At 52.4% G+C, this 22,095-nt stretch overlaps 2 protein-coding genes and 1 long non-coding RNA gene across 7 annotated transcripts in view; 1 reads left to right on the top strand and 2 right to left on the bottom strand.

The window, feature by feature from the left end:
* The window catches only part of LOC125697003 (unconventional myosin-X-like), a 70,981-nt gene extending 62,267 nt beyond the window's left edge, over nt 1-8,714 (bottom strand). For both annotated transcript variants that reach the window (XR_007378641.1, XM_048953478.1), the window contains exons 1-2: nt 8,607-8,714; nt 538-636 (exon numbers count right to left, since the gene is read on the bottom strand). Coding sequence is in view for 1 of the 2 variants with exons in the window: in XM_048953478.1 (XP_048809435.1) it covers nt 538-636; nt 8,607-8,627 (120 nt within the window). In the remaining variant the exon portion in view is untranslated. The remainder of the gene's footprint in view (nt 1-537; nt 637-8,606) is intronic.
* A 4,487-nt stretch (nt 8,715-13,201) lies between these two features.
* Nucleotides 13,202-22,095, bottom strand: part of SLC4A3 (solute carrier family 4 member 3) — a 30,548-nt gene continuing 21,654 nt past the window's right edge. For 3 of the 4 annotated variants that reach the window (XM_048952801.1, XM_048952804.1, XM_048952803.1), the window contains 10 exons: nt 21,699-21,920; nt 21,172-21,320; nt 20,459-20,653; nt 19,802-20,008; nt 19,023-19,112; nt 17,258-17,424; nt 16,278-16,531; nt 15,888-16,057; nt 15,572-15,745; nt 13,202-14,874 (listed from right to left, as the gene is read on the bottom strand). In XM_048952801.1, coding sequence (XP_048808758.1) covers nt 14,797-14,874; nt 15,572-15,745; nt 15,888-16,057; nt 16,278-16,531; nt 17,258-17,424; nt 19,023-19,112; nt 19,802-20,008; nt 20,459-20,653; nt 21,172-21,320; nt 21,699-21,920 — 1,706 coding nt within the window. In that variant the 3' untranslated portion in view covers nt 13,202-14,796. The remainder of the gene's footprint in view (nt 14,875-15,571; nt 15,746-15,887; nt 16,058-16,277; nt 16,532-17,257; nt 17,425-19,022; nt 19,113-19,801; nt 20,009-20,458; nt 20,654-21,171; nt 21,321-21,698; nt 21,921-22,095) is intronic. The other variant, XM_048952802.1, reaches the window with a different exon arrangement.
* On the top strand, nt 16,911-17,393 carry LOC125696732 (uncharacterized). The gene is made up of 3 exons (XR_007378485.1): nt 16,911-16,970; nt 17,072-17,166; nt 17,282-17,393. It is a non-coding gene; the product is annotated as an uncharacterized LOC125696732 (long non-coding RNA).

Here is a 22,095-nt window from a genome sequence, read left to right as displayed (position 1 = left end):
GGTTTCCTCCTCAACCCCAAATCTGTCCATAAAGTGCAAGGAACAAATATCCTGCTCAATATCTCATTTACATTTATCCATAAAGCACTGGGCTGCTCTGTTTCAAATGTGTTTTTCAATCTCTTGTGTTTCATAAACATCGGCTCCTCCTTTCCTTCCAGGAAGTCACATTTCTGATGGATTTGGTGATTGAGATGTTTTTGAGGAAACAATAACAAATGGCAAAAGCCCTGTAGTATAATACTGGACATCCTACCTCAGAGCCGCAGGGAAGTGGGGCCAGAAAGTGAGGACACTACAGTTAGGAATCAATTAGCCCATCCAATCCAAACCAAAATGAAGATGCTCTCATTTGAGCTTTCACTATGGGCAAGATAGCCCAGTCAGTTACCAAGAAACTGACCCAAGAGGACAGGGAAAGGAAGCACACAGGACAGCTCTCAGAAGAGCACTGAATAGAGAAAACCACCATGTATGGCCACCAGGTGCTATTCCTGCATAGGCATAGAGTACAGCCTTGTGCAAATTTCCACTTACAGTGCCATAATCGGAGGTGAAGCGCACGTTTCCATCGGCACACAGGCCAACAGTGCATGGCTGCAGCTGGTCCTGCTCCCGCAGCCATACCCTGGCACCCTGCAGAAAAACAGAAAACCTCCCATTAGAAAGAACTGGAGCCGGCAGGATTTGTGCACAGAGCGCCAACACCCAAGGCCAGCCAGAGGAAATATCAGTCTTTAGGAAAAATAGAAATGGAATAGTGGGTTAAACTGTCTAAACATTTTCAAACTTAGAACAACCAGTCATCAAAAGTCATGCTATAATAATAATAATAATAGAAAATGTAAATAAAGTGTGTTTACAGTTTCATACACCCACACATCACTTAGGTCAAAGTGCTTTCAGAAATCAGCCAACACTAAGCAGACTTTGCAGAGCTATCTGCTTTTCTCTCTTGCAAGAGTTTCCTTGGGTAAGGAACATGATGTGAGTGTTTCTCCTTAAGTGGCTCGGCATCTCGCAGCAGCAGGCCTCTGGCAAAACATGCCTGTGCATGGCTGAGGGTGATTCTCAGCCAGGTGTTTCCAGACAGAATCACAGAATGACCCAGGTTGGAAGGGAGCTCAAGGATCATGAATCTCCAACCCCCTAGACCTCAATATATAAGCTGTGTCACGGAGAAGGATGTGAAAGTAGGCTTATCTGGAATGAGCAAAGGGGTTAAGATGTGAACAGGGATTAGACTTTCTAGTCTCACAGAAGTACGGCCAAGGCAGCAATCCATGGTCTTCTGCTAAGCATCAGTGCCCTGTGGCCACAAGATGCTCTATCGCCCTGCAAATGGTCTTAAACTTTATATGTTTTCTTGGGCTAGGTAACAAAAAGGTTGCGCAGACCAAAATTAGTTTAGCTTTTGTTAGAGCTTTCACCAGAATCATGCCACGACAGCGTTGTGCAAGGATGCAGCCAGTCAGCACCTAAAAAAGGCAATAAATGGGTTTACTGAAAGGTCTGTCACCTGCAGAGTGGTGCAGATCCTCACTGATCTTCAGATGCAATGTAACTTGCCCACATCACGCTTCTCCCAAAACAAAAACCAGTTGGATCACAACGGGGAGGGATGGAGCAAACAGATCTCAGCTCTCCTACAGAAGCATTGGGGTGATCAGCCTGCTGGGTCAGTTTGCCCTGCCCTCCCAGCCACAGCCTGTGTCATGCAGAATTAAGCATAACAACCTGTTCTTTGCTTATTGCAAACCAATCTGTCCTGCGTCTTCCCATTGAAATCACAAATTCTGCTTTGCTAGGCATTCCGAAAAAGCCATTGTGCTCAACTGATCACTAATATTAAGGCCTTTTTCATTGATTCACAAACCTATCTTCTTTCTAATTTGTTTTCTATCCCTAAGATATTGATTGTAGAAGCCCTTACATTTTTCTTAAACACGTCAGCACCATTAGATTTTACAGGCTTATTATGTTTGAAGAGATTTGATACGGTATTTCTATATTAGACAGAATGTGGAACAATAGTTCATTGTCCTTTATTTTGGTACCCTGGATTTTCCTTTCTGTAGATGACATACCTATTGGCCAACAACCTCCAGCCCTCCCAATAAAGGAGCTGGTTTTAATGACATGAAGAAAACTGACTTAATTCAAACTTTGCTGCAGCATTCTGCAGATCTCCCACTGAAATGGGATGCTTGAGGCAGTGCCCAGGGCACGTGGGCAAGACATGGTTGAGTAGAAATCATCCATTTCCCAAACAGTACACAGATTCTGCACCAACGTGTTAACAGCAACAAGTGTTAGTGAGACCTTTTGCACCAGAAGTTCTCAGCTATCATCACAGTGTCAAGAGCAGAGTCGACATCAGAAAACTGTTAAGTTGTTCCTGGAGATCCCAGCAGAAAGCAAGATGAAAGAAGGCCTTTTAATGCACCGTATGGCACCATTTACTGTGTGTTTTTGGAGACCCTTCTCCCATGTGCTGCCAAGAGCAGGAGGCAATGTGATGGAACTCCCCGGCACTGCAGCATTTCAGCTGCCCAGAACTTACTGCAGTTTACTTCAAGGTTGCAGTTGCTTTCACAACAGCAATTACCTCTGCCCAGTAGGCTTGCACTCATTTATGTTGTTTCCAGACAGAGCTGAGACGTTCAGAATAGGAACCACAGAGTAAATTATCCTAACTTCTGCCCGGCATTGCCCCCATTTCCTGCAATCAGCCCTTTTTTCTAAACATGACATTCCCCTGGGCGCCCTGACTAAATACAGAAGCAGATGGTGACACTGGAGAGGCTGCCCTCACACCAACACCAACCATGCCTTTCATTGATCCACTGAAAGGATTAAATTGAGCAGAAAACTTAAGAACTGCTAGGCAGCAAGGCTGAGCTTCCATGGGAGAAGCCCTCGAGTTCCTTCTATAACGAGAATAGCTCTTCCCTTCCCAATTCCTTTTTAAATGTTTTTTTTTACTTTTTAATAAAAATGAAGCAACAGCAGCTACTGAAAGAACAAAGCACTGAAGTGCCAGAGTTCCTAGGCCACAAGCAAGTCACCTGGACACCAGACCTACCTGCAGATACAATGCTACAAGAGGCCCTGGCAGCACACTGCTTTGGGCAACCACCTCCAATCACCGCACTGAGACTCAAGAGTCAGTGTGGGCACCATTAAATTTTCAGCCATACGTGCTGTAGTGTATATACATACCTCTGACCTGAGGATGGTGAACCCATACGCACCCAGGCTTGGAAGCTGCACTGTTCTAAGCCAGCTCTCTTCCTGGCCTCAGTGGGCTTCGTGGTGGTACGCCAGGCAGCAGCAGTGGGGCTTAAAGGCCTGTGCTATCCAGAGAAAGCCAGGCTCGGGTTTCAATAAATGCACTTCTCAACAGATTGATCTGGATGATCATGAATAAGTGATAGGATAGATATGGAAAGACTTAGCTAATGGATAAAAGATTAATGGGGGAGGGGAGTTTGTGACATTCTAGATCCATATGGGAGGGAGCAAAGGAACCCTGGGGTGTTTCTGGTGTCAGCTTGAGATGAAGTCACAGGGCCAGCCCCTAGGTTAGGGTTGACCAGAAGGAGCAGGGCTTGGTGGCTCAGGAGACCATGGGCAATGAGAGATTGGAACAGAGAGATGGCAGCAGCCGGCACAGCACAAGTGGGGAGAGCAAGACCTTTTGCCATGGGCAGGAGATGCACAGAGGAGGAGGGAGCCAGTATACACCCTCCCCAGCTTCATGGCAGATGCTCTCCAGTCCCCACCACGTTCTTACTGACCATCTAAGTGCTCCTAGCTGAGCAAGGGCTGTCCCCGCCCTTCCCTCTTGTTGGACATTGCTCTGGGTGCCATCTCCCTTCTGCCAACTAATACACTAATACACCAACTAATAAAGTAAGGCAGGTTCCATACATCCTACACCTTTTTGCATCTCACAACATCCTTAACTTCAGTAATCCCTGCCATGTGGAGCTGTACTTCTAGTCCCACATTAGATGGGAAAGCACACTTTTTAGTCACTCTTTTTCATATGAAGCAAAAAATCCCTCCTCTTGGTCAGAGATGGAGGAACAGAGAATTCCAATCCACCTTCTCTGTCTCATCCATTACTTTCTGCTCTTTTGCCATGTCTCCCCCTATTTGTCATGTCACTAATAAAGAATTCTTGAGTGTTTCATGAGACACGTTCCTGGTTTTTGCTCATCCTGAGTGTCCTTGCCATGAACACCACTAAGAACACAAGAGGAGCACCTCTGCATTGGGATGTATTTTCAGCCCTTCTGAAGTAACAGTGAAAGAAGAGAAAAGGGAAACAGCCCTCAAAAGTCAGTAGGCTGGGAAACAGTAAAGCCAGTAAAGTTCATGCTTCACTGTTTTCTCTTTCAAAATCTCTGGGGAAAAAGACATGTGCTGGTAGCAGCATCCTATTACTAGCTGGGGATGGCAGCATTGTGAATAACAATGGAGGCACGCACAAGTTTTTAATAAACATTCCTGGAAAGTATCCCCTTTGCATCATACTGAGATGCTGCTGAACTTTCCCATACTGGTGAATGGAAAGGATGTGAGGCATTTTAAAAATCAACAGGTCCGAGCGTTCCCAGAGATCTGTCCCACAAAGTCCCTCACCAGCTGATACTCATTTTTGATAAGCCTGGAAACGCAGAGGAAATTCCAAGAGACCGAAGGGACAGAGCCTCACTGAGGGCTCTGCAGGGTTATCCCAAGCAACCACATGCTGCTCAGTGCAACAGCCTGTGGGGAAATAAAGAGCTTTTTGCCTTCAGCCATTTGAACTTCAAGGTACTACAGCTTCAATTGTTGTGCAACGCTGGTCAATGTGTAGAAAGATGTCCAGTCAACCAGATTGCTGCATTCTTCAATTAGTGTACAAGCATAAGGGGCATATAGGGCAATACTAAGTGAAGGAGTTTCTAACAGTTGTCTGCAGTGACAGAGTCAGTACTACTCTGTGTTCTCAGCAAGGATGTAAAACCAAAAGCAGCGCTGATAATGCCAACATCTGGTAGAGCAGTGAGTGTCCATGAGGATGAGGCTGTGGATTCCAGGCTTGTTTGGACAAAATGGGATTAACATACAGCCAAACTGAAAGGTCAGATTCAGGAGAAGGAATGCAAGAAACACTTCAAAGAGAGGAATTTCTTCTGGAAATCACAGATCCAACAGGACTGTGAATTGCTGAAGCTCCCAGGACATTTGGTTGCAACCAGAGCTGATGTGTGTCTCAGATGGATAAACAGGAGCAAGGAAGTTTCCTGTTTACTTATGCTTTGAGGTGTGAAAAAGAAGGCTTACAGAGCAAATGTAAAAACCTTGGTCATTTCTGCTATTCAGAAAGATCCCTTGTAATGCAAAAGAACTGGTGAAAATGCTAACTTCGTTAGGTACATTAGCCAGAACCAGGGCTGCCCTATCTGGCCCCGACACCCATACCACAGGGATGAGAGCAACATGGGCCCAGCATGGGCGCAGCCCTCGGCACTCAGCCTGCTGCTCACCTGGGTGGGCAGGGAAGGAACTCTGGCAGGCTGCTGCTTGGAATGGAACAGCTCTCACCCAGCAAAAAGAAAGCAGGACCCGAAGACGGATGTGGCTGCCAGACACTGCAGAAATGTAACAGGATTTATTTTAAAGCAGGGTTGTGTAACCACTTGGAGAAGCTGCAAAAAGCGGGGGATCCTCCAGAAAGAAGACTTTCCAGAAAGTGTGATTCAGCCAAATCCCAATCACTGACTCAGTACGAAGGTAACAGGACTAACACACAGCCCAGGTCTAGCCCCAGAGCCCTAATTTCCACCTCCTCACCAAAGACCTCAGCCCTTTATCTGCAGGGAGCCTTTCGCCCACTTCTGTAGCTCTGGGATGTGTTGGGAACATGCATCTGGGATGGGGGGATTCTGCATGTAGGACCATCCATACAGCACTGCTTTCCCTGATGGGCTCTCTGTATAGCTCAGCAGAAATACGGTGACCTCCTAGTAAAGTGGATCTCAAGAGCCTGGAATATTCACAGGTCACTGCCCTTGAGCAACGATACTTCTCTTTGCTGAACCGCTCAGAGCAACTGAACAGAGAGGGGTTGCTCTGTGTCACATTCTCACTGACCTTGAGTATTACATACGTAATGGTCAGCATTTCTCCTCTTCCCAGTCTCTCAAGATCCTCTTTTCTACGAGATCACCACATTCTTGCTGAGCTACACAGAGGCCATTGGGAAAAAGCAGTGCAACCTGCAGTCCTCAGGGGAGGAGGGAGGATGCTGGGAATCCCCCCCGCACAGCAGCCCCCTGCTGAAGATGATGCCCTATGCACCTCTCCTTTCCAACATGCCATTTTCTGAAGCCAACAGTACTTAACACACGGGCATTCAGCTCACTGTTATCTGGAAAGACAGCACATCGCTCGTGCTCAATGTCACCAAAGGCAGCCAAACCATTTTCCTCATTGCATATGAGTCTATGGAAGGATCCTCCAGGATGCCTGTGCCCACTCCCCCCACAGGAACCCCACCTTGTGAGGCCCAGACAGATGTGGGGCCACACTGCTGTCCCTCCAGCCAAGGCACAGGCAAGGATGGGATGGGATGGGAGCGGCGTCCCCTCTAGCCCCGGTCATGGCATTCCTGCTCCTTGGGGAATATCAGAGAGCGAGTCACATCCTCTGTGTCACCCACATCCTGCCAGACACCAGGGAAACCACCACTAGCCAACCGCAGCCCTTGCCTCCGGGGCTGCTCCTCCCTGTCTGGCACAGGATGGGCTGCAGTGAGCAGGACACAGCCAGTGGGGCATGGGCATGGGCCCCTGCATGGACACAGCCAGGAGAAGCAGGCTGAGCCCCTCATCAAGCCAATTATCATAGATAAACTTCAAACAAAAAGAATTCCCTTGGTCTCCACCACCAAGGGAGGGAGGAGATAGGGAAGTTGGAAGATCCAGAGCATCCACATCTAACCCAGACCCTGACCGTGTGGCTCAGCGGCTATCTGACTGTACAGATGTGAGTACAGAGATGAGATCCTGTGAGTACAGGATGGGAGCCTGCTAAAGCAAGGCCAGCAGCACACTGGCTTTCAGCTGCTCATTGTGAAGCATGACATGCATCCCTTGGGATGGTCTTGGCTCCTGCTGCAGCGGCAAGAGGTGGAGCAACTCCTTTCTGCTCAGGCATTGCCCTCCCACCAAGAACCCCCAAAGAGAAGGAGGAAGAGCAGCCGGGGTGCAGTGCATGCCAAGCATTCCGGCTGCAGGCAACCACGTTCCCTGCTTCCACCACCCCTCCTGCAAAGCAAAGCTCAAGGCTCTCCCACACGTGCTCGTCGTGGCTCTCCAGCCCCGAGCATCTGGGCCCCCTGCTGTCTTCCATTTCCATCGGGCACATTCAGGCACCTCAGTTGCTATTCCTGCTGCAAAAGGCCATGACCGAGGAGTGGGCATAAAGACTCTGGTGAAATGGCCCTTTGGGAAACCTGGCCTCCATCTGATTAGATGCAGGCAGCTCGGGCTGCCAGAGCAGCAGGTTAATCAGTTAATGGCTGCAATGAGCTGGACGCTGCTGAGCCGGCCCGGGGGCAGTCCCCGCCGTGCAGCCCGGGGCATCCGCTCCTTTCCTCCCAGACCTGGGAGAACAGCTGCTCCGATAAGGGCACTGCTTCCTGGGGGATGGGGCGGCCCCAGTCCATTAGCTGCTCCCCTGGGGCTGCCCCATTCTCCGTGCACCCAGAGGAAGGCGGGAGGATGCGGGGGGGCAGACGCTGGGTTTAACGGCTTGCAAACCAACGGGGGCCGGATGGAGGGTGTCTGACGGCCCAGGACTCAAACACGAGGTTCGGTCGCAGAGCCCAGGATGGTTCCATCACCCCACAGAGCCATGGACAGGGGACCAGCATAGGCTGCGCGCTGCCGCGACCAAAATCAGCACCAGGCTGCACTGGAAACGTGGTGAGGAGAGAGGTAGGGAGGATTCGGGCAGGCCTGGGGCACACACGGCGCCGGACATGTGCATTAGGGCAGAAGGCGCGATGCCCCACGCACAGGAGCGCAGCTCGGCGCTGACGGGCACCGGCGCGGCCGCAGAGGAGCCGTAGGACGGTGACCGGGCAGCGGCACGGCGAGGCCGAGGATGGAGGCGGACGCTCCCTCCTCTCCCATCACCTCACGCCTTCCCGATCCCTCAGCGGGCTCTGGCCCCGTGCCACGTGCGGCAGCCGAGCCGTGACACGCACACGCAGGCAGCGGCAGGCTCCGGACCCTTCGGTTGCTCCAGGGGATTAAAGAAGCACGCGAGCGTATCTGGGCAGCCATGACTATCATGCGACAAATCCTCTCCCCGCTCCTGCAAGGAGCCCTCGGCACGAACGGCCGGAACCGCGCATCGCGTGAGCTCCGGCTCTCTCCGCGCAGCCGGCCCTTGGCACAACGGACCCGGGCGGCGCTCGGCGACCAGATCCGAGAGCCAGAGAAAAAGTGAAACTTGGGCTCCCTCGATACGGTCAGCGCAGCATCCTTCTCCCCGCCGATCCTGGCCCCGCCATTGCCCTGCCCCTGCCCGCCCGGAGCCCCCACCTGGCGGAGCGAGGCGTCCATCGGCGGCACGGAGCGGTTCTCAGCGCCGCATCGCCGAGCTGGGCTGGACGCGTCCCGCCGGCACCGCTCGCCGGCACCGCACCGTGTTGCTGGCTCCGCCCCGCAAGCAGCTGGGAGCGGCCCGGCCAGCCCTCCGCCCCTCACCCCCCCTCCGGGCAGCGGGCACGGCGGCGGGGAGCGGAGCGCTGCGGGACTCGACGAAGGGCGTGGAGCCGGAGGGGACAGCGGGTGGGGACACCGCTGCGGGCAGACAGATGTGGTCTGGAACGGGGAGAGTGGTGCGGCTGATGGGAATAGCGCCGTGCAGCCTCTGCCATAGGACAGTCCCGCTCAGGGAGATGCCCACCTGCCCCGTGCCAGCCATTTCCACCACTCTAGTCCACCTTCGCTATCCAAACGTTCTGATTTCCCAACATGTCAGTGGCTGACAGCGCATCTTTCACTTTGATAGCAGATCGCTGTAGAGCCTCCTTGGGCATGACCATAGAATCACAAAATTGAGTTCTGTACCCATGCTGGATTAGCTTAATCAGCACCTCTTTCCCTGTTTTAGGAAAACATGGCACAAGGCTGTGCCAGCTGCTCAGCTCCGGCCCTTATCTCCCATCTAATACTTCTATCCGCAAGGCCAATTACCCTGCTGGCTGAGGGGATTACATCAACGCAGTGCTGTCCTTGACAGTCCCCTCTGCAGCAGTGAGTTTGTCATAGGCTGTTCCTTCCCAGCCATCTCCCCACATCCACACAGCCCCCCTGCAGACCCCTGTCTCTGCTAGGTGCTGCTCACCAGGAGGGTTGGATGCACAGCGGTGAGTCAGTGAGTCAGCTTCCTGCTGGCTGGGCAGTTGGCGGGGACACAGCGACAGGAATTCCTCCTGGACACGAGGCACATCCTGCTTCCTTCTGCCACGGGCCTGGCACACGGCTGGCAGCATCACCCCAGTGGCTCTTCAGAGCTGTGTGAGCACTATCCTGCAATGGGCAGTTCCTCCTTCCCATGAACCATCCCTGTCCCCAGCAAGATGAGGATGGTGATGATCAAAGCCACATGAAAGAGCTGCCAGGGAGCTGTGTGGCAGGAATCAGCCCAGGCTCTCTTGGGACAGGATCATGTTCATGCCAGATGTGTCCCTGCTCCAGAGGAATGTGATTAAGGCTGCCTAGAGAGGCTCTCACAGGGCAACATAGAGCAGTGCAGCACCTGCTCCCCCGGAGAGCACAAGCGTGCTGTCAGGGGCACCTCCCCTGGCTGCACCCCAGGAGTGTGAGCCATGCCTCTCCTGCTGCCATGGTGATGCTGGGCAGACCAAGTCCCTAAGCAGCTGTCTTCCTGCAGATAGGGCCCCTGGTCCTATTCCCCCATCCTGCTATTCCTTTGCATGCCCCAGCTGAGGTCCCTGCCCCTGCTCCCATCACACTGATGCATGTTTTTAAGGGGCCAACGTGTGGTTTGCACAGCTGGGCTGGGAGAAATGCAGCCTGGTGGTGAGATCACTGAATGGAGGAGCTGAGCTGCACAGGACAGTAATTACAGTAGGAACACGCAGGGACGGGGCCAGCCAAGCACATCCACCTAATTTCCTCTCCCATTACGCCCGCCCTGCTTTTGTTTGACCCAGACCTCGCTATTAATGGCGCGTGTGCCATGAGCTCACAGATGGCTCCGTTACAAAGAGCCTCGCGGATCCTGCTAGACCACGCGTGTGAGCAGGGCTGTGCTCACACACACAGCATTGCTGTGCAGCTCATGCTTCAGAAAGGTTTCAGCCAGCTGCAGGCATCGCTCCGGCCAGGCTGCTCCAGCAGGCACCCGCAGCTCTGCCTTTGTCTCTGGCTGCAGGAAGGCACAAGAGGGGAGATGTCACCCTGCCAGCACCCATGGTCACGGCTGAAGTCTGGGGGATGGCAGCCAGCTCTGTAAGGCCAGGGCAGGTCTGAGCCTGCCGTTCCCAGGAGGAGGGAGGTTTGTGTCCATGTCCTGGTGCCTGTGGCTCGGCCCTTTCTCCTCTCCTTGGAGCCTTTCCCTGGGCTAGTGAGTGCCTTATTTCAGTGCAGGAAGGGCAGAAAGGGACAGAGTGGGGGGCTGGGACTGCGGCAGGAATGTGTGGAGTCCAAGCAAAGTGTGATTCGCTTGTTGTGATTTTTTAATTTATTTTTCTAAAGTTTGAGAGACTGAAAAGCAGACAGCTGGGCTCAGCAAGGACATACAGAGATATGGGGAAAGGGGCAACTTGTCAGTGGCACTGGCTCCCAGATTTGCCATGGAGCTGATCTTGGCCATTGATGTTCTTCCCAGCAGCGCAGCCACGCGAGCAGTGCCAGCACTATATCCCAGCAGAGATATGCCAGCCCCTCCTGGCTGCAGAGAGCAAAAATAGCTAACTAAGAAGATAGCTTGAGCATGCTTGGACACAGGTGGCAGAGACAGAAAACCAAATAGTTTCTATAAGCACACAATGGTTTAAAATAATACAGCTGATAATTTGGGAAACGGACTTCCTATTTTTAGGATTTCTCCAGACAAGCAAGGCTGACAGCTTGCTTTTGTATAGGCAGCCAAGGCAAGAGAAGTTACAAGTCAGAGTGTAGACATAACTGAGCAACTTGCAAGGAGCAGGACATCTGCCCATCCCAGAGCATCCCAAAGGGCTGGGCTGGGACACAGGCATCCAGCTGCTCCCCTTGCATGGTATATTGCTGCGGTTTTGGCTCTCAAGATGAGCTCTGATCCCAGCTGCCAGCCCTCCGCCCCCACGGAGGCTCTCTACTCTGCCCTTGAAAGTGAGATTGATGTCTTCGCGGGGCACGTGCAGCAGGGCCAGCACAGCCCCAGATGTGTGTGGCTATGTGGGCTGGCTGGGCTCCTACCTGCAGCACCTGCAGGCCATGACGGAGAGGTATGACACAAGGGTGGTATTCCCGCTCTGTGATGGGCATGAGGAGCTGCTCCCCCCAACCTCCATTCCACACCTGGCCACACTCCTCTTTGCCTGCCCACCGCTGCAACTGGGCACTGCTGCTGCAGGGAGGGATGCTCCACGAGCAGGTGTTCAACCCCCACAGTCTGCGTGATCTGAGTGGCTCTGCCAATGCAGGGCCTGTGGCGAAAGTCCTGCGGCTGCTTCCTGACATCTTCTACCAGGGCCTGGCCACAGCTGAGCTTGCCCAGTGGTGGGTCCATCTGCACCAGAGCAGGTACATCCTCTACCCACCTCCAGGCTCCGTGCAGCCAAGCAGTAAGGTTCCCCAGCCCCCAGACTTTCTCATCCCAATGCAGCTTTGGGGGGTGGGGAGCAGTGCTGGGGCACTGCGGGCCCGACTGCAGGAGAGCTGGGAGGAGCTGCTGGTTTTGCTGCCCAGTGCCAAGTAAGCAGCTGCCCTGCACACCCAGATCTGTAGTGTCACCCGGAGCATCCATGCCCTGTGCCTGCAGCTGCAGTGCCAGGAGATGGAGCCTGGGGATGCGGGACATTAGGGTCATGCACCTCCAGCTGCCCTGACGGAAGAGCTGCAGAAGCACCTGGAGCTGGAGGAGTATCACTGCAGCATCCTGGAGGCTGACTGGCTGCTGGAGCTGGAGGTCAGGTCCATCCTTATCCACAGGATTGATGCAGTAAGTGGTGCGGTCTAGCTCTGTGTGAATGCTCCTGTCCAGACTGTCTGACCATGCTGCACGTGCAGGAGCCAAGCATTCCTTCTGCCTCCTTTTGCAGGTTCAGCAGCACTGCCAGCACCTGGAGAAGATGCTGTTGGGCCGGGAGTTGGCTGTCCCACAGAGGGAGCAGCCCCGGAGTAGGATGACCACAACCCCTGCTCAACCCTCTGCCACCTACCCCATGCCAGCAAGCAAACCCAGCCCCAGGAGCAGCCAGGGGACTACTAATTGCATGAAGCAGGGGGATATCCTGTGCCCCACAGCAGCACCAGCACCTACCCCCAGGTTGGAGCCAGCTCACAGGGACCTGGAAGAGTGCTGGGGCAGGGCTGCGGGCTGTCTGCCCAGATTGGCTCACATCTGGGAAGAAAGAGTGGAGGGAAAGTGTATACAATGATGTTTCCTCTGTACTTAGCTGCTTGGCACGTTTCTGCAGGCTGGGTTAAGAGATGAGCTTGCGTGCTGTTGAACGTGCACGCACAGACATGCGTGTGTATGGCTGCATGCAGGTGCAAGTGCATGTTCCTGGGTTAAATATGGGGCTCCCAACTACTAGCCCAGCAGGCAGCATGGGGTCCCCAACCCAGCCAGCTCAGCCTCCTGCAGCCACTAACGATGGTGGCAAAACCCTCATCTGACGATGGGACAGTGCTTACTCCCACCAGGTTTGTTCCCTTAGCAGCAGCTGCTGTGAGCAAGCAGCAGTTTTGGGTCAGGGAATTTTAATCAATTTAACATACCCCCAGTTAACAAACTTTTAGTTACTGATTCAGGTGGTAAATGAGGAAAAGACTTCCCTGCTTCCTGCTCTCCAGCCCCGCTACTCCTTTGCTGAGTGCCCACCCATCCCACCAGCTCTGCCCACCTTATCTGCCCCATTCATCCAGGAGGCAGGGAGCCAGACATGGTTCCTGTGAAGTTTATTGGTGTAGCTGTTTCCACTACAGTCAGAGGAGTCACAATGCACAGCGACAACAGCCTCCTACACTACACAGGGAGGACAGGATGCACATGGCCACAGACACACAGACACCCTGCGTGGGCGCGGCGGTGGGGCTGGAGCCTGCTGCTGGAGGGGCTTTGCTCTCTGTGGGTGTTTGTGCAGCCTCCCGGGGAGGTGTGGGAGCCACCTTCTCCCACAGGAGCCGGGCTGATAAACGGGAACCAGGGCAGTGGCTTGTCCCAAATCTGATGGCTGATCAATGTTGGAACACACATCCCAGCTTCCTCCACAAGGCCACTCTGACTCCTACCATCCGGGCACTACATCAGAGCTGCCCATGTGCCAGAGCTGCTAGCTGAGGCTGCCTGTTCTGAATGGAGGCTGCTGGTCCAGGAGATCCTAGGACACATCCTTGCCAGGCCCAAGGAGGCCAGGGCTAAGTGCTGGGCACGCTGAATGCTGCTTCTTTCCAGCTGAAATGGACATGAAGGGTCACTCCAGCATGGGAGCTGAAATGGGCCAAGGGGTTCTGTGACTTCAACGTAGGGCTGCGAGGAGCCAGAACCAGTGATCACCGCACAGGGAAAGAGAGAGGACCACAGGACTATTTCATGCTCCAGCACTGTATCTCTTACAGAGTTCCTAAATGTGGTTTGTGCTCAAGGACAGGGAGATGGAGATTGGGACCTCTTGTAACCTTTGTTGTTTGTTGGGCATGCACCCAAGGCTTCAAGGTACCTGTTTATCTCTTCCCAAAAGGAAAACAACACTGGGAGGAGTACTGGAAAAATTATGAGGAGACAAATAGCCTCCTGAATGCTGGGCAAGGGTGGAAATGCTGGGCAAGCCTGGAGGACAGGACCTGCAGAGCACCCCTCATCTGCAAGATGCCAGGATACAGCAGTGCCTGTCCCGGTACTGCCGTGGAAGCTGTGCCAAGCACGGAAGAGCACTGGTATCTCCTCGCCCCTGTGCTGGAGCACACACTAAGAGCTCAGTTGGCATTGCTTTCCCGGGAGCTCCAGACTCAGGCGCAGAGGACAGCAATTTGGTTGCAAGAACAGAGAGAGCAGGAGCAAGGCATCTGTTAGCTGAACATAGAGGCTGGTGTCCTCACCCAGCCTGTGCGGAGTCCACTGTCTGTGCACAGACAGCCTGTTCCTGTGACTGCCCAAAGTGCATCATGGCATGACACCCAAACTTCATGGAAATGGAGTGGGACACAGTGGTACCAGCTGGCATGGCTCCCCTTCACCACCCAGAGACTGAACACAGGCTGCCTCCAGCAGCGACAGGGCAGACCCCTGACCCACAGGCGCTCTGGACCCACACAGCTTTGGGATGTGAGAGGCACCTCTCAGCCCCTCAGGTCTGAAAGGAGAGAGACGAGCAGCCTCTGCTGAGTGAGTGATGGGACAGCAGGAGCAGGGGCTGCCTCCTGCAGAGCTATGGAACAGCCATTCATTGGTCCAGGCAAGATTGCTCGACTTGTGGCAAGTCTCCTACTAGTCCACGAGGGGACAAGCAGGTGTGAGCAGCCTATCCCAAGTGCAGGGAGGGCAGGCTGCAGTTCACACAGGCATGTGCAGCTCATTGTACTCGTCCCGGCCATCCTCATCAAAGTTCGGCTCTGCATCCTCCGAGTCCAACTGGGAGAGACAGAGAGCAGGTTTTGAAGGCCACAGCAGCCCAGTGTGCCAATGTGCATTGAGCTATGCAATGTAGCTGCACCAGTTCCAGGAATAGCGAAGCTCTTGTTCCCTCCCTCCCAACAGGCCCCTTTTTTCTGCCCCTCCTGCCCACTGGTGCTTCCCCAACCCAAAACATTCTTATTCTGACAGTGCATGAGCACTGGGCATTGGTTCAGCACAGCAGCTCCTCCCCTGCCAGTAGCACCCAGAGGGACACCATGCTTCTGGCTGCAGCTCCAGAGTGCTCTTCAACAAGAGCTCAGGAGGCATCACCTGAGGAGCTGCCAGCATCCTGAAACTGTGATTAAGTGCTCCTCTGCCAAATAGATGGTGTGCTGCCCTTGCTGCTGCCTCCAGAAACAGGGTGTCTCCTTGATGAAATAGCCACAAATGAGAGGAAGGATAGAAAAGCAAGCCTTTTTTCCATGTCTCTGTACACAGAGATTCTCTGTTTCCTTCTGGCTGCCCACCCATCCCACATTATATTTTCAGGGCTACAAACTCAGAGGAAGCCACCACCCATCCCAGACCACCAGATACAGAAGGGAAAGGCAAAGCTTTGGTGGCCACAGATCTCCAAGCCTTTTGGTCTGCCCAATCTCCTCAACCTCACAACATTGTTTTGAGCTAGACTTAAGGACAGCTGTCTGCTTACGGCTTTGAGCTCCCTGTCGTGGAAGAAGCGGGGCAGCACAAAGCGTCGCAATGGCACTGTCATGATCAGGACAAAGGGAAAGGCTAGAGATGCCACCGTAGACTTCACCACCCAGAGCAGCACAATGCAGGCCAGTTGAATGCAGGTGAAGAGATTCATCCTCCACGTCTTTACCTAGGGAAGTAAATCCAGTCTAAGGACATATCCTCCCTCCTGGATCACCAAGAGGTCATCAAAGCTAACATCACCAAGAAGGCACCATCCTCCCTTGCCTGCCTCTTCCTCCTCCACTCTCCTGCAGCTTGCCTTCACTCACCTTAACAACATAGATGTGGTCGGGGTGGTGCTTGGATGGCATGAAAATCAGGAGCAGTCGCTCGTAGAGCTGGATGCCCGTGAGAGATGTAACCCCCATGTAGAGGAAGATGCCAAAGAGCACAGCCAGCGGGATCTGCCGTAGCATGTTCCCCATCACAATAGACAGGCCTGCAGAGACAGAGCTCAGAGCACAGCTCATCCCATGCCAGCCACTCTGCCCCTAGCTCCCCAAGAGTTCAAGAGGGGTCTGGCTGGAGAAGAACCAATGTTGGGGGAGCTGCTGTGAGGGTAGGTGGGGGCAGTCCCTGCAAGTAGGGTAGGGTCACAGGCATGATGAGATCTGAGTGGGCAGCCCTGACCCTCCCACTTCACCCAAACAAAGGCTCACCAACAAGGGCAGCAATAAGCACTCCTGTCACACGCTGCTCCTTCACCTCCTCGATCTTGGGCTTCTCTCCTGGTGCAATGGCCTTGCTCATGACCGTCAGGGCATTGACATGGGTGACAGAGCGCACTGTTGCTGCGGTCAGCCAGGGCAGTCCAAAGAGTGCACAGAGCCCCCCCATAGTGCCAATGAGCAGAAGGTCCAGGTGGAAGCCAGAGCCTTTCAACAGCTTCCTCTCCTTCTTGCTCACAATCAGCCTGAGGAAAAAGAGCCTGCGTCAGTCAGCCACAACTGCATCACAGGAAGCATCAGTGCCCAGGGACAGCAATGCAGCTGGGGACAACGTTCACTCCCTGAACAGGGCATACATGGGGACAACAAGGAGACGGACAGGCACAGGAAGGGCAGAAGCCAACCTTAAATTAGAGGTTTCCTTCTTGATCTGCTTGAAGCAGATCACCACCACATCGTATCTGTATGGGAACTACTGAGTCACGGCCTGAACCTCTGATTGATCAGAGGCGAGCCATGAGTCAGCCAGAGGAGCACAGGTGAAGGCAATTCACCTGTGCTGCCAGAAGGGGTGGAGCCTGGCTCCACCTCTCCTAGACCTATTTAAGAGCTGGCTACCAGTGGGGAAGGATCTCTTCTGGAGATCACCTCTACTGGTGTTTTGTGGGTGAGCCCAGCATAAGGGTAAGCCTTCCATTTACTCTCTTTTGTTATCATAGTCTACTTTGCCTAACTCTCTTGTTTATTTTGTGATTATAATATCTTAATATCCATTGATTATACAGTATCCTAGGGGGAGCTGAGATATGATGGGAGAACCCAAGAAGTTACAGCCTAAAACAGGCAGGACCCTGCCCTGGCTATCCCACTGGGATGATGGGTATGTTTCCATGCCAGTGGCACCAGTGACCATCCCAGCCTTGCCTGCCCAAAGGTTAGTGATGGTGGGTATTAGCAGGGGAAGTACTCACGTAGTGATTTGTGTCTCCATGAAGATAAGAATGAAGACCAGGAGAGCAGGGATGGCAGAGGCAAACATCATCCACAATGGAAAGGTCCCATTGCTGCCCATGGGGTGAATGAACCAGCCACGCTTGTGAGGAGATGTGACCGACAAGCCAGATGGGACATTCAGCTTCTGATGGTGTAGCCACAAAACCAAGCAGTTATTCATCAATGCATACATGCCCACTAGCCTTGATCCTCCCAGCCACCCTGGTCTGAACACCTCTAGTGATGGGACACCACCCTGATTTGAGTTTTCTCATGGGTTATCCACTTCAGTGTTTTAAAAAAATAAAAAAATCCCATGTCCCCCATTTCTAACAACGGCCTGTCTCATTTCCTCTTTTAGCTCCTGGAATTCACTTGGGTTTTGTCCAAGAGACCAGTTATCTATCTTCTCTCAGGAACTTCACCCACATGTCAGGGCTTGCAGATCATGTTTAAAATGCTCCTTGACCTCTGCTTGGATAAACCAAGCGTCTTGGACTGGTAACTCTTCTCTGAGGTGGTTTTCCAAACACTAAGCCTTTTCTGAGACATTTTTCAGTATTAATTTTGCAGTGTGGGCCCTGGAACTGGCCACATTCTCTGGAAATGACCTCACTCTCAGCATGTTCAGAGGGCATATCAAGTTTGCTCTCCCATCAGAGACCACACAGAGTCCCTTCTCTCCATGGGCCCAACCATGCATTCACCAGCACTTAAACTCTTGGCTCTGCAGTGCTCTACAGCAGCTCTTGCTATCTGTCTGCACGAACACTGCAGTGAGAGTTTATGATTTGCATTTATGTTAATCAGCATAAGTATGAATAATATTTCTGGAATGCTTGTACTTGAGCTAAGCTATGTAACTAAGTACTGTTTTCTCAGGAAGCTTTGTACATATGCTGAGTTAATACTGAAGTGATAATGCTTTTGATATTAACTGTAGTAGCATAGAGGGGTATGAAAAGGATGTAACAAAGCGTATGATTTTACTATTGTCTGATAAAGCCAGATTTTACATTGAGATTTAAATTACTAAGAATACACTTGGAATCCACTAAGCCTTGGACTGCCTTTATAAAAAGCTTGCATGCCAAACAGGAACTGCCTTTCACCCTCTCCCTGATGTTAGTTGAAATAAATACCAAAACAAAAAGATTTAACAGTGCATCTATTAAAAAAAGAGAGGAGGGGGGGGGTAAAGAAATCTGTGAGGTGGCTATGTTTCATAGCATTTATGTTTGTGCATAAGCTGGGAAAGAGATCATTGTGTTTGAGATGAAATGATGAAAATATTTAGTAGCCTACGGACAAGGAGAGCATACACATGTAAGTACTAAAAATATGACTGAATACACCACTGAAACTATTCTATTGGCATCCTTTTCAGCGTGAATAAACTGGTTACATCTTGTTAATCAAATACGAGGTTTTAGAGTTACTAAGAGGGAATGAACTGTGCTGGTTCTCTCTGGTTCTCAAAAACCTCCTCTACTAACAGCAGGAACATCAGAGGGGTTCTGGAGCACTCCAGCCCTTACAGCTCTGGTTTCCATCTCAGATAGACCCTCAGAGCCTCTTTTCAGTGTGGGAGTAAGGTTGAGGGAAGCGTTTCTGTTTGCTTTGCACTGTTATGACTAACAAGGCAGGAAATGTAAATCCCCAGTTGCACAAGAGCAGGCCATGGCATGGTGTGGATCACTGCCTGTGCTGGAGGAGGGGCTCCGAGGCAGCGCCGGCACATACCTGTGTGTATGTGTCTGTGATGGTGTAATCCACCAGCACCATGACTAGGATGGAGATGGGGATCCCGAAGTCTCCAATGATCCGCCGAGCCTGTGGAACAAACACCCTTGCTGGCAAAGAGCACATGCTGGCTCCTCGCACCCACCATGCCAAGGGCCAGATGGGGTAAGTGCTGCTGTGAGCCTGAGCACTGTCATTGAGCAGGACAAGAAGTGCAGTGCTGGTCCATGGGGCTGAGCATCCCACTGCCCCATAAGGCACAGTCCTCCAGCCACTCCTGGGTGATCAGCCAGTTGCTCCAAATGGCCTACTTTGTTGGGACTCCAGGTATAACACAGATGCCTTGCATGTATAGAAATGTCAAAAGGGAACAAGCTGTAAGCTCATCCTCTTTTATTCTAGTTCAACAGACGTGTATCCAACCAAAGGAGTTTTCCCAAGGCCCAAAGGAGTTTTCAGAAAAGGCTCATTGGAGTAGGACAGGGAAGATACTATGATTAACAGCCAGCTCTCACCTACAGCCAAATTACCATCCTATCTGCATGGCATTTAAGCAATTGTTTGTGTTTCTTTGGGTGATGGTACCAGCATCACACGGAGCAAAGCAGCACTTCAAGGTGCAGTTATGATCACATAGGGCTGGATAAGACACAAAGGGGACACAGTGCTCTAGTCAAGTTCATTCAAACTTTCAACAAGGAACACAGGGCTGCAGCAAGAAGCTTTATTTGTTTGGCACATCTCTCCATCCCTATCATCTGGCCCCACAAACTTCTCACCTTTCCTCCTAAGAAGCGGCTGTTCTTGAACTTGCGCATAAAGAAGGCAATGAAGAAGGTGCCTAGCATGAGGATGAGGGAGAGGAGAGCAGTGTTGGGCTGCATCCTGATTCCCAGTGACATGGCATCTGCAGAGAGCATGCTGGCGTTCAGGCCGCTTTGCACATTTGGTGGGTAAAACTTCAGCAGAGGATGTTCTGCAAACACCTGGGCAGGTGAGAGAAGCAGCAGGCACAGTCATTGCAGTGAGGGACAGAGGATATTGTCACTACTGGGGATGAGGGAATGTGGAAGGCATCTGCTCTGCAGAAAGGCGGGAGGGAGAATAGTTAGATGGTGGATGCAGACAGTCTCAGCATCTGTCACCTCGCCTCACAACCTATCCAGCTGGAGAGGGCTGAGGAGAAAGTGGCCTCTCTTTAATGCCTCCTGCAGGAAGAGAGTGGAAGGCAGATGTTAGGGATCACCCTGCCAGCCTCTGGTGGCACAGGAGTCGGTTGTGCTGGGCTGTAGGAGGCCAGCAGAGAGCTGCTCTGCACAACTCCTAGGGAAGCTATGGCTGTGATGCCCCTGTTCTGCTGCTTCTCATATGCTGAAGGGGCAGGTTCCTGGGGGCCCTAAGAGACATGGCAACCCATCTCCCAGGGGAAGGTTCACCTTGTACAGTTTGTAGAACGTCTCATAGATGAAGATGAGGGAGATAAGGAAAGCAAAGATCTCCTGGGTGAAGGGCGAGATGTAGCGCACCAAGAAGCTTCCTTCGGCTGCCACAATAATGAAGATGAAAACGATGAGCCACAAACCAATCCACACTCTGCCTGTCAGGTACTCAATGCCTTGTGTCTGGCAGAACTGAAATGACAAGGGTAATAAATTACTCATGCCTCCTCAGGCTTTCTCCCTCCTCTTTTCCCCATCAAGACTATAGACTCCCCTGGTAAAAGGCATTTTCCTCTCCACAGGCATCCAGCACAGAACAGCAGTTTCAAGGCTGGAGTCATAGGTAAAATATTCTGGAGCAGTATTTTAGGATGCTGCTACATGTGTTCATTACGTCAGGAAGAATGACATGCAGGGCTGGGGGAGAAAGCTTCAACTGCACTCAGCAGATAAAGAGTGCTGCCACCACTGTCACATTTCAACAGGGACAGCCCATGGGAAATAGCAACGGGAGACAGAAGTCCCAGTAGTTTGACGTGCAGCAGGTCAGCATAAACAGAACCAGCACTGGCTGAGCTAGGAACAGCCTGGCAGGATCCACAGCATCCAGATAACACAGCCCCTGTGGAGACCTGGGAAATGCTGACTGCCCTCTCCAGTGCATCAGCAAAGTGAGTGGGTGCCACGAATGAATGCTGCCTCACAAGTACCTTGTAAAAAGCTTCTTCAAACACCAGCAGAGGCCCTGAGAAGCCAATGACCAGGAGCGGCTGGGCTCCAAGCAGGGAGAAGAGGATCCCTAAAACCGAGGTGGAGATTATCAGCTCGGAGACCCCCATGAGACCCTCAGTTTTCTCTCCTGGGAAAGAGAACAACATGTGAGTGTTACAGCCCAGACACACTATCACTGCAGTCTCTAGACACAGCTCCACATAGAGGCAGGTCTATCCCACCAGTCAGACATCCCCTGCACTGGGCACGGAGTGCAGATGGAGTCCAGGAAGCACTGGGGAGATGGCTCCCAGTGGCCGTCCCCAGCCCTGGGCTCTGCCTGAAAAGAAGCAGTGGGCTGAGGCTGGAGAGGCCAAGCAGCAGGGAGAGGACAAGGCAGTGACCATGGTGCAGCACATCCATTCTCCCTAAGTAAGCGACACCAAAGCCCACCCCTGCACAGCATCCCACAGACACAGCCAGTGTTCCAGCGTGCAAAGAGCAGACCAGAAAGCAGGCCCATTACCTAGGAGTCCCCCGAAGGTGATGGCAGGAGAGAGAGCAGCAAAGTAGATGAAGAGAACGGCTGCGAGACACTGGCTGTGCAAGGCGTCTCTGATGTCACTGAGGTATTTGGGGTACCTGCGCTTTATGTCCCGAACCAGACCTCCAAAAAATATTCCAGTCCGCTTCAAAGGGTCATCCTCAGCTTCCTCCTCTTCTTCCTCAGCTTTCACTTCACACAGCTCTGGAGGTGCATGGAGGGCAGGGCTTGAGCAAGGGAATTCAGGGCCCCCCTTGGGCTGCCCTTCTGCATACCCCATGGAGATCTTCCTCTCACCATGCTAATCTGGCCTCCCATAACCGCACATCCCACAGCCTCCGGGTGTCCCCAGCTGCTTACAGCCTCTGTCCTGCCTCCA

Source organism: Lagopus muta, chromosome 8 (assembly GCF_023343835.1).
Source record: "Lagopus muta isolate bLagMut1 chromosome 8, bLagMut1 primary, whole genome shotgun sequence".
In the NCBI taxonomy this organism is placed as follows: Eukaryota; Metazoa; Chordata; class Aves; order Galliformes; family Phasianidae; genus Lagopus; species Lagopus muta.
This window is presented reverse-complemented; position numbering and strand designations above follow the sequence as displayed.